We start from the raw sequence: 12,190 nt of genomic DNA, 5'->3' as shown, positions 1-12,190 counted from the left end.
ACGAGCAGACTCCGCACAGACAGTGACCCAAGCTGGGAATTGAACCTGGGACCCTGGCACTGTGAAGCAACAGTGCTACCCACTGTGCTATTGTGCCGTCCAAAGAGTTGCAAAGTGGGATTAGAAATCATTGGCATCCCCCTCGGCTTGCAAAGTAACCACTGGACGCTTATTTTATCGACAGCTTGTGCGACACCGTTGGATGCCCTGGATAGAAATGCTTCGGTTTTCCTCTCGCCGTTCGCCCGTCGTGCGCACCAGAGGTTGTACGGCAACCAGCCAACCATTGGCCACAGACGCAGGACTCAGTAAGGTTTTGTTTACCTTTATTGGTCGAGCAAATAACCAGTATGCACTCTGCTGAAACCTTGAGATGTGACCATTTTGTCATGTCAGTCGGTGACCACAGAGGAGTTGGGGGGGAGGGGGGAGTGGTGAAGCCCCTTTGATCTCCTCACGTTGTACTGGTGCAGCTTTGGAGGATGGTCGCAGAAACCCCATCACGTGCCTGCGCAGGATTTATGCAGAACCTGCACTGAGGTTTAAAGCAGGGAATTGGGAGAATTTCTGAGGAAATTCACCCCCAAGTACAAATTTGATTTCCATAAATTTCTGCTACTGTTCTGCATTGGCATTCTTTAAGTATATTGTAAAGATTATTGGAGTACACAAGGCAACCCGGTGAGCTTTAAGAGTGATACACAAGCGTACATGGGATAGCCTAGTGTGCGATAATGGAGACGTCCAAGTACGTGATTTTTGCGCAAGAGGCCAATTAGTTGGTTCCACCATTGTAAAGTGAGAATGGATTAATTTGCCAGTGCACACACATTTCAATTTAATAAGAGAATTGGAACCTGGTCTGGTTTCCATTTGCACTGAACATAATCGCTTTATAAATTTGGGCAAATTGGTTATGAATCCAAGCAATTATGCAAGGGGTAAAGGATTAAAATATCAAAGGCTGAGAGGGGGGAACTGATGAGGCAAGTAAAAGTATGAGGGACAGAGATAGGGTGGATAGCAGAGGGGGCCATAACCAGGGGGCATAGATTTAAGATAAGGGGCAGGAGGTTTAATGGGGATGTGCGAAAAACCTTTTCACCCAGAAGGCAGTTGGAATGTGGAACTCACTGCCTGTAAGGGTGGTAGAGGTGGGAACTCTGATGATGTACAGGAAGTTCTGTGCAAATTAAGGGGTAATGTAGCATGGCCAATCCACCGAACCTGCACATCTTTGGACTGTGGGAGGAAACCGGAGCACCCGGAGGAAACCCACGCAGATACGGGGAGAACGTGCAAACTCCACACAGACAGACACCCAATGTCGGAGTCGAACCCGGGTCCCGAGGCACTGTGAGGCTAACCACTGTGCCACCATGCTGCAATGCGCTTGATCTTGTTGATCTAATATCTTTCTAACTCAGCCTTAAAAATATCCATCAAGCCAACCTCTACTGCTCTCTGGAGAGGAGAGTTCTGTAGACCAGCAACCCTCAGAGAGAAATTATTTTTTCTCACCTCTGTCTCAAATGGGAGATCCCTCAAACTGTGTCTCTCTAGTTCCAGTCTCTTCCACAAGGGAAACATCGTCACAGCACCTCACCCCTGCTTAATTCCCCTCAGCTTCTTGTATTTCAATAAGATCACTTCTCATTCTTCTAAACTCCAATGGATGCAGGCCCAAACCTGCCTAAACTTTCCTCAGATAACCAACTCATCCGAGGAATCAGTCGAGTGACCCTTCTCTGAATTGCTTCGAATGATATTATATTGTTTCACAAGTAAGGAGATCAAAGCTGTACACAGTGCTCCGGATGTGTTCTCATCAATCGCTATGTATTTGTGGCTAAATTCCCTACTTCCATTTTCCATTCCCCTTGTAAAAAACAACACTCCATCTGTCTTCCTAATCACTTGCTGTACCTGCAGACTAACGTTTTGTGATTCATATAACAGGAAACCCAAATCTATCTGTTTTGCCAAGCTTTACAATCTTTCTCCTTTTAAACAATATGCTGCTTTTCTATCCTTCCTACCAAAATGGACAAGTTCACATTTTCTCACATTACACTCCATCTGCCATTTTCCTGTGTAATGAACTCCAATTGGCTTTATTGGTTGGCCAATTGGAGTATGAGCTCCCTCAATGATAGTCCATTGAGGGGGCCCATATAATCACCTGTGTAGGCTTTGTGAGCCAGTCTGAAGTTGACTGGACTGCTAGCAGCACTGTTTGTAGCTGCTCCTGTAATATCGTTATGGTAAATAAATATTGGTGTGGTGACGGAACTCCTGCCTCCCGCGGATTACTACATCCTGCCTCCTCACTTAACCTATCTAAGTCCCTTTGTAAACAATTTACATCCCTCTCGTGGTTATAATCTTCCAAAATTCCTTAAGATTCTTCAAGGATGCCAGCCATACATTTGGTTCCTTCACCCAAGTCATTGATATAGATTGTAAATAATACTGACCCTTGTGGCACTCTATTGGTTACAGCTTGGAAGCCTGAAACTGACCCATTTAGCCTTACTCTGTTTCCTGTTTGCCAACCAATCCTCCATTTATGATACTGTGTTACCCCCTACAACATGAGCTCTTATTTTGCTCATTAACCTTTGATGTGGCATCTTATCAAATGCCTTTTGGAAATCCAAGTACACTTCATATATAAGTTCCCTTTTTATTCTTGTTACTTTCTGAAAGAACTCTAATAAATTAGCCAATTACGATTTCACAAAATCATGTGGATTATGCCTGATTGTGTTAAGATTTTCAAAGAACCCGTCTCCTTAATAGATTCCAGCATGCTGTCAATGACAGATCTTAGGCGAACTGCCCTGCAGTTATCTACTTTCTGTCTCCTTCATTTCTTGTACAGAAGAGTTACATTTGCTATTTTCCAATCGAGTCCTTTCCAGAATCATGTGAATTTTGGAAAATTAAAAGCAATTCATCTACTATCTTAGCAGCTACTTCTCTTAGCAGCCGAGGACAAAACCCATCAGGTCCTGGTGGCTTGTCAACCTTTAATCCGAATGGTTTTCTCAGTACACTTTTCCTGGTGCTTGTAATTGTTTTATGTTTCTCCCTCCCCTTTCACATCTTCATTTAGGAATATTTCCTGGATGCCGTGGGTGGGATTTACTGGCTGTTCATGCTGGTGAACAAACAAAGAAAATTACAGCACAGGAACAGGCCCTTCGGCCCTCCCAGCCTGCGCCGATCCAGATCCTTTATCTAAACCCTGTCGCCTATTTTCCAAGAATCTAAAAGAACAAACAAAGGTGGGATAATCCGGTCCCACGATGGCGCAGGGGTTTCCCGGTGACGAGGGGTGCATTCAACGGGAAATCCCGTTGACACCAGCAGGACCAGTTGGCCGGTAAATCCCACCCATTATTTTTGTCTTCGACAGTGAAGATTGACACGACCGGTGGGATTTTATGGAAATTCCCGCTGGTGGGATGTTCCAGCCCTGCCGATGATGATCCTCCCCCGCTGCTGGTTCCCTGGTGGCAGAGGGTGCGAACAATGAGAAACCACCCCGCTGACAGTGGTGGGACTGGAAAATCCCACCCAGCGTCCAATGGCAGGCTGCCTCAGCCATTGTAAAACAGGCTGCAAGGGGTGGAGGGTGTTGGGGGTGCGGGGTGGGGGGGAGGGTGTTGCTTGTTTTACTGGAGTGTGATTAACACGCCTCCGTTTAAAGGCCGTGTGGTTTACACTACTATGGCTCTGTATGTGTAATTATGCTCGGAGTCGCCAGGTGCCGTATTGAGACACCGTCACAAGTATATCAAGGTCAGGTTCAAAGTAATAAATCCATACACCGATTAGTAAGTCCAAACGATTGGTGTTTATTATAACAAATATAATAAATACACATGCATACGCTAAAGAGACCTGCTTTAGCCAGTGCGTCGGCTTTTACATTTCCAGGGGGGATGACCTATGGTGACTTCTAACTTTGATAATTCCAAAGGTCCTATCCTTCGCTTTGTCTAGGATGTGGCGGAGTAAAGGGGCTGATGGAAGGGGTTTCCCGTTTGCGGAGACAAAACCTCGTGTCCTCCACAGGGGTAGAAAATCCGTTAAACTGTTGCAGACATATAGACTGTCCGAATATATGTCTGCCGGGCTGGGGAAAGAATCGGGGTGGTCCACTATGTAAGCTATGGCCGCGAGCTCTGCTGCCTGCGCGCCTAAGTGACCTGGCAATTTCAATGCAATCTCCTCTAAAGTGCGACCCTGCGCGTCCTCGACATAGATGCCGCATCCAGTGATACGCTCACCATCTAAAACTGTGGATGAACCGTCCACGTATACTTTTAGTGGGCCACACGTGTCTGTGTGTTGGGGGCTTTGTCTTGGGTTCCCTATCTTCCTGGGGGGTGTCTTTGCTATGAAGGGTCCTGTGTTGTGTAGGGGTGCAACAATTTTGCATTCATGGGGCTGTCCTGGATATTGGAGGTTGTCGGCTAAAAATGTGTGTGTGCGGGTCCGTTTAACCATAATTTCCCGTCCTTGTAAGAGTAGTGTCCACCTAGCTGCCCTAATCTGGCTAACTGAACCGTCCTTCAGTCGACCGTCTAGGAGTAACTGTGTGGGGGTGTGCTCGGTCAAAATGGTGATGGGGTTGAGTCCGGTAATGTAGGAAAAGTATTGAACTGCCCAGAAAACTGCTAGGAGGTGCCTCTCGCAGGCTGAGAATCCTTGTTCTACTGGGTCTAAAAGTCTTGAGGCATAAGCCACGGGTCGTAGCTGCTCGTGCCGTTCCTGAAGTAACACGGCCGAGAGGGTTAGATCAGTGCTCGCTACCTCTATTGCATAGGGGGAGAGTTGGTCTGGGACTTGTAGCGCGGGTGCTGCGCTAAGGGCTTTCTTTAAATCTTCCACAGCCTCTGTATGCTGCGGAGGCCATTCCCATGGGGCCCCTTTCTTAAGGAGGTCTGAGAGTGGGGCTGCCTTTGTCGCAAAGCCATCGATATGGTTCCGACAGTACCCAACCAGTCCTAAAAACGACCAGAGGGCTGAAACATTCTGGGGAAGGGGCAATTTGACAATCGAATCAATCCTTTTGAATTCGATCTCGCGTTTGCCGTGCGTGATGACTGTACCCAAATACATCACTTTATTTTCCAATATCTGGGCCTTTCTGGGGTTAACTTTACATCCGATCGAGGTTAAAAGTTCCAGGAGCTCGGCCAGAAGCGTAATGTGCTCTGCCTTTGTGTCTGTCTGCAGTAATAGGTCGTCTACATACTGTACCAGACATTCGGGGCGGGAAAATTTTACTAAACCATTCGCCAGCTGTCGGTGGAAAATGGAGGGGGAATTGTGGAATCCTTGTGGGAGGCATGTCCACGTATACTGCTGTCCTTTGAATGTGAAGGCAAATTTGTACTGGCACGCCTTTGCCAATGGGATTGACCAGAAGCCATTGCTAATGTCCAATACCGTGAAATATTTGGAGTGGAGTCCCTGTTTGAGCATGGTCTCGGGACTTGTTGCTACCGTGGGGGCTACTGCTGGGGTTACTTTGTTGAGCTCCCGATAATCAATGGTCAGACGCCATGATCCGTCGGGCTTTCTCACTGGCCAAATAGGAGCATTATTGGTCGAGGCTACTGTTCTAAGTACCCCTTGCTCCAATAAGCTATCTATTACTTTCCCTATTTCTCCCTCTGCTTCTAGGGGAAATCTGTATTGTTTCTGTGGTCGGGGGTCAGGTCCGGTAACTTGAACTTGTCCAGTCATTCTGCCGCAGTCGTGCCGGTGACTGGCAAATGCTGTCCTGTGTTTATTTAAAACTGCTCTCACTTGTTTGTCCGTGCTTAGTGTAGTCAGGTCGAAAGAATAATCGCCTACTGCGCTAATCCGATTAGCATACTCTCCTACTGTGAGAGTAGCGGGTGCTCTGTCTGACCTTGCCATTCGCCAGACACACTGGTTTACTGGGTTGAACGACAGGCTACGGGCATTCATGAAGTCTATTCCCAATATGTGTTCTGCTGTACGGGGAAGATTTACTAAAACGACGGGGTGTTTGGTAGAGATGTTCCCTAGCTGGATTGCTACGGGGGCTGTAATGTGTCCTTGCTATGAGTGCCCTGTAAAACCGCTAAGTGTGATGGTGGAGGTGGTCGGCCACGTGTCTGCCTGTGCCATGGTGGTGGAATTAATTGTGGTGCGGGACCCTCCTGTGTCCCAAAGTAACTCTATGGGCTTCCCTCTAACCTTTGCTGTGACTACCGGTCTTCCGGATTGATCCCAAAGAGTGTCACAGACCCAAGTGGGGGAGCCCGAACACCGTCAGTTCGTTCCGTCCACATTGGTCTGTCCTGACTGTATTCCTATACTATGGATAGGCTTCGCTCTATTTCTGTTCAGAGTGCCTGTCTGCTGGCCTCTCTGTGATCTTTGGGGTGCATTGCATTCCTTAGCAAAATGTCCTAATTGGCCACAGTTGTAGCATTCGAGCGACTTCTGTGGAGGGCTGTTCTTTCCTTCATTTACCCATGTGGGGCTTTGGTGCGCTTTTACTGCTTGAATGTCCGCTGCAGCCTGAGCTTCCTCTGGGGTCTTTATTTTACTTTTGCCCTGAACCGATTGTTCCCAAGCGCGGGACAATCTTTTCAGAACCCATTTCTCGTTATGGGCCTCTTCTGAGGGGTCATAGCTATTGCAAGCACTCTGTCCTGCATCTGTGGCATGGGAGATTATGGTGCGCGTCCATTTGACCATATTGTCACGGTTCAAATGCGCTCTATCTAACTCGCCGAAAACTGCGGTGAAATGGATCCACAGCCTTCCTGCAAATGCTGTGGGATGCTCTGTCCTCTTTTGTCGGCACTTATTTAGTCCTTCGACTGGGTCTCCTCTATTGTATCCTATTGCATCTAAAATGGCGGTGTTCATTTCTTCTAGGGTGCCTCCGCCAACGTTCTGCGGGTTGGGGAGGGCTGCTACTACAGACGGGTCTAAGCTCAGAACCGTGAGCTTAACCTGCTCTCTCTCGTCCAGGCCGTACATGGTCGCCTGTTGTTTAACTTTCGCGAAAAATTGATGGGGGTCTGCGGTGGGGAGAAACGGAGTGATCTTCTCACACGCGTCCCTGAGTTGGGTTACAGTTAAGGGGGTGGTAAAGGTGATATCGCGTGCGCCTTCTGTGGTCGCTTTCCTTTGGGTGGTGACTGGATTCATAGGTGCGGTAGCTATTTGATCTGTGGGGGGTTGGGGTGCTTTCCTTTTCTGCTGTGCTGTTGGCGCACATGTTCCTTGAACATAGCGCTGCGCTGTCTCACTTAATTCTTGCCAGTCTGGGGCATTCTCCTCATCTAGCTGTATTCCAAAGGTACTTTGGAACCCATTCTGTACGGCAAGCAGAGATTGCAGCTCCGCAATCTGCTTCCTACACTTGGCATGATCCACTGTGCTTTGTCTTTGCTCAGTAGTGGCAGCATGGAGTGCTCTTAACGCTGCCTTAAGGTTAGAGCATTGCCTCTGCAATGTCTCTACCTGCTTTTCCGATTCCTCTCTTATCAGGACGGCACGTTGCACGTCTTGATAGGCTTTTTCATACTGGGTCTGGGAACTGCTCAGATGGGCTAGACATGACTGATGTGCCCTCTTGGCATCATCCACCTCTCTACCCTTCTCTGCCAGCTTCCCTCTTAGTTCCATGTTTTCCTTTTCTATGTCCCTGACATCAACTTTGCTCATCCTATTTCTCTCTTCTAACTCTGCTCGGAGCGTCTGAACGACCTCCTCAGTGCCTCGCAACTGTGCCAAACAGGACACGATTTCCATCGGCTTGCGTGATTTACAAAGATTTTTCTTATGAATTTGAGAGAGGTTCTCCCACCAAGTATGTCCTATACTTCCGGAACCTGTCTCCTCATTCATACAGAACTCATTCCAAAGGGGCCATCCCTTTCCTTTCAGGTATTTGCGGAGTTCCAGCTCCCACACGGGACACTGACCTACTCGGCTACTGCTGGTCGCTGCGACCACAAACCGTTCTGGGTTCATGAGGCGTTCCATTGCCTGCATGGCCATTTTCTCTTTCTCTCTTAATTTAGGACAGGGGGTGTTGAGGTAATGTTTTACAAGACGGGTAAGGTTTTTGCTATGTTCCGCTCACAAAACTCCCAACAGTTTGTCGCAACAAAAAAAAGCTCTCAGGTTAACCTTACAACCCTGTTAGTACGCATGCACAAAACACACTTCCGATTTATCTTTATTGGTTTGAACACCTTGATTACTTGTGATTTTTCCTTTTTCTCCAATCAGATTTCTAATTCAAATTTCTGGGTCCTCGACGGAGTGGGGGTGCCACTTGTAACCGCGTCCCGTCAGGATGTCGCCACTAAATGTTGCTCGTTTTACTGGAGTGTGATTAACACGCCTCCGTTTAAAGGCCGTGTGGTTTACACTACTATGGCTCTGTATGTGTAATTATGCTCGGAGTCACCAGGTGCCGTATTGAGACACCGTCACAAGTATATCAAGGTCAGGTTCAAAGTAATAAATCCGTACACCGATTAGTAAGTCCAAACGATTGGTGTTCATTATAACAAATATAATAAATACACATGCATACGCTAAAGAGACTAACTTACTTCTAATACTAAACAACTAAATACTTATCTAGACAGGAACAGGCAAGGTCAGGGAGCAAGGCCTTCGTCCCGTTCTTGGTCTGTAACTTTCTGATTGGCAAAGTTGTCAAGATCTAGCAAGGTCTGGATCACGTAGCGATCGTTGTGTTGGCACTTACAGTTCGATGGCTGATGCTCATCGGCCGGTGATGAAACTGGAGTCAGGATGCGAAGTAACAGATCTGGGCCGGAGCAAAACAGTTGGAGCAAACAGATCTGGGAGCAACAGCAGATCTGGGCCGGAGCAAAACAGACCGAACCATGTGCGGGACCTACTCTTATAGGTCCCAGGAGGTTCAGGCCCCCTTGGGGCGGCTCCCTCATCGATTGGGTCTTTCCCAATCGATATCTTTCAAACTCCCCAATCCTAGGGTCCCTACGGCTCTTTGTGTTTGGTTGCTTTGGCGCCATTCTGTCTGGGCGTCTATGGAAAAGTATCCATCGATACCTAAATGTTTCTATTGTCCGGGGTCTGGATCTGGATCACCTCATTACTATGCAGATCTGTTTCCCATTTGCACTTTGGCTGAAACTCTGCACCTGGCTTGAAACTGGTTTCTGTACGTGCAAAATGCAAAACAGTCTTTTGCAAGCTGTGTGTCCTCACTATGACTGTTTTTCCCTGCAGTCTTAGCAGTTCTCCATTTTGTAGCCCAGTGTCCATCTTAGATGGCTACAAGGGGGTGGAAAGTCCCGTCGAAAATAACTCTTCAATGCTTCCATCGTTTCCTTATTTCCCATTATCAATTCCGCAGCCTCATCCTCTGGAGGACCTACACATTCACTTTAGTCGCTCTTTTTAAAAAATACTTTGTGGAAACTCGTGCTACTTGTTTTGGTTTTTTAGCTAGCTTTCTCTCATACTGTCATTTCCCTCGCCTTATTAAGTTCTTAGTCATTCTTTGCGGGTTTTTAAATTCTGTCCAATCTTCTGGCCCACTACCCAATGCAGAATTGTACACATTTAAGAGCCAACCACGTTACAGTTCTGACCCGGTAAGAATAGTAAATGGGCATTAATGAGCTAGATAGATTTTTTACAACAATCAATGATGGCATTATATACCAGATTAATTAACTGGATTTAAAGTCTATCAGCTGCTGTGGTTGGATTTGAACCGATGTCTAAATAAATAGGTTGGGCCTTGGGATTACAGGTGCAGTGACATTACCACTGTGCCACCATCTTGCCTTATTTATGGCTGCATTTGAGATGGTGTGGGGTGGGCCTTCTTGAACTGCCCATGTGGGGACAGTGCTCCCACAATGCTGCTACATAGGGTCTTCCAGGGCTTTGATCCAGTGACAATGACGGAATGGCAATACTTAAGCACACACCTCCACCCTATCCCCCGTAACCCAGTAACCTCACCTAACCTTTTGGGACACTAAGGGCAATTTAGCATGGCCAACCCACCTGACCTGCAGATCTTTGGACTGTGGGAGGAAACTGGAGCACCCGGAGGAAGCCCACGAAAGACACGAGGAGAACGTGCAGACTCCTCACGGACAGTGATCCAAGCCGGGAATCGAACCTGGAACCCTGGAGCTGTGAAGCACCTGTGCTAACCATTGTGCACCGTGTCACCCACAATATTCCATCACACTCCTGGCTTGTACCTTATAGGTGGTAGAGAGTCTTTAAGTACAAGTCACCCGCCACACAATACCAAGTCTCTGACTTGCTCTCGGCTCTGTTGCATTTATGTGGTTGGATAAATTTCTTGTCAATGGATCAATGGGTAACGCCATTGATATGCCACAAAGGGATGGTTAGACGCTTTCTTTTCGTAGACAGTCAGTCATTGCCTGGATTTTTATGGCATGCATGCTTCTTGCCACTTATTAACCCAAGCCTAGAGGTTGTCCAGATCTTGCTTCAACTGGAACATTCCACTTCATAATAATGAAAGTTTTGAAGAAAATATATATTCATAATGAGAAGCAGAGTACTGGAGTGTAGAAAGATCACATCATTTACAGAGTGCAGAAAATTAGTGCCACTCTTCGAGTATCGGGTCAGCTAACCTCTGTAAGATTTCATGGGTAAGGTTGAATTTGCAGGTACCCTGAAAAAGGTGGGAATGCGGCAGATGCTGCAGTTGCTATGGCAGCAGTCTTGAGTCTTACTGAACCATTCAGTACTGGTCTTGGTGGAGAGTGCAATTGCATGTTTTACGATGTTATGACGAAGAAAGTATACGGACTAAATGGAAGGTAAGAAACAGTATTTCAAATTCATAGTCATACATGTTATTCCCCCCCCCCCCGCCCCCCCCCCCCCAACCCTCGAATGACCAACACTGACTTCTTCCACCTGTTAATTTGAGGGGTCAAATTATTTTACTTTTAAACTACGTGTATCCCACTGCACCCTGAATTATGATAGTTATAATATTTGCCTTCTGCAATCAAAGTTGCAAGTTACTTTTTTTTAAAATGTATTTAATTCCAAACTTCTTCAAAAAGTACATTGACATAAATAATCCGGGGAACACAATCTCCAACTCACAGCTGTACAGTCTACAAATTTTCCCCCCTATTCACCATGCGCCCCCCCCCCCCCCACGATGAACAACTGCTCAAACACAGCTACAAACAGTCCCCACTCTGCATCAAAGCCCTCCACTGAACCCCTCAGTTCAAACCTAATTTTCCCCAACCGGGGAAGTTGTATAAATCCCCTAACCAGGCCGCCACCCCCGGCGGCATATTCGACCGCCATTCCAGTAAAATTCTTTGCCAGGCAATCAGAGAGATGAAGGCCACAACATCGGCTTTCCTCCCCTCCAACAGCTCCGGCTTTTCCGATGTCCTAAAAATCGCCATCGAATACGGCCCAGCCGCCATGCCCACAATCTTTGCTATCGTCCCAAACTCTCCCGCCCAGTATCTCTCTAACCTCTCACACACCCAGACCATATGCGCGTGGTTTTGCTGGTCCCCGCCCACACTTCTCACACTTGTCTGTCACTCCCTGGAAGAACCCACTCATCCACGCCCGAGTCATCTGCACCCTGTGTACCACCTTGAAGTGAATCAAACTCACCCACGCACACAAGAAGGTCAAAATCACCTAATGCAGTACCTCACTCCATGCTCCCCAGCCTATCTCCCCCCATCCAACTCCTCCCATTCCTCCTTGATCCTCACTACCTGCGTACCCCCATCTCTCCCAGCCACCCATATATGTCCCCAATCCTACCCACCTTTCCACATCCGGAAGCAGTAACTGTTCCTATTGGGCTTATTTTGGCAGCCTGGGAAACTCTTTCCACACCTTCCGTGGAAAGTCCCTCACTTGTAAATCACTAAATTCACTTCCCTTTGTGAGTTCTACCCTCTCCCTCAGCTCCTCTCAGCTTGCCAGCTTCTCCTCCAGATGCAACTCTCTCGCCCTCACCAGCCCCACCACTCTCCACTTTCTGTACATACCATCCGTCTCCTCTGGCTTAAACCCATGGTTCTCACACAACAGTGTTAACAGCAACATCCTCTCCATCCTGAAATGTCTCCTCAGCTGG

At 47.4% G+C, this 12,190-nt stretch overlaps 1 protein-coding gene across 1 annotated transcript in view; it reads left to right on the top strand.

Annotated features, from left to right (window-relative positions):
- Window positions 1-12,190, top strand: part of LOC119975655 (glutathione hydrolase-like YwrD proenzyme) — a 76,138-nt gene that overhangs the window by 8,854 nt on the left and 55,094 nt on the right. The window contains exons 3-4 of the mRNA XM_038815437.1: window positions 185-318; window positions 10,731-10,883. Coding sequence (XP_038671365.1) covers window positions 185-318; window positions 10,731-10,883 — 287 coding nt within the window. The remainder of the gene's footprint in view (window positions 1-184; window positions 319-10,730; window positions 10,884-12,190) is intronic.

The sequence above is a fragment of the Scyliorhinus canicula genome, chromosome 13 (genome assembly GCF_902713615.1).
Source record: "Scyliorhinus canicula chromosome 13, sScyCan1.1, whole genome shotgun sequence".
In the NCBI taxonomy this organism is placed as follows: domain Eukaryota; kingdom Metazoa; phylum Chordata; class Chondrichthyes; order Carcharhiniformes; family Scyliorhinidae; genus Scyliorhinus; species Scyliorhinus canicula.
This window is presented reverse-complemented; position numbering and strand designations above follow the sequence as displayed.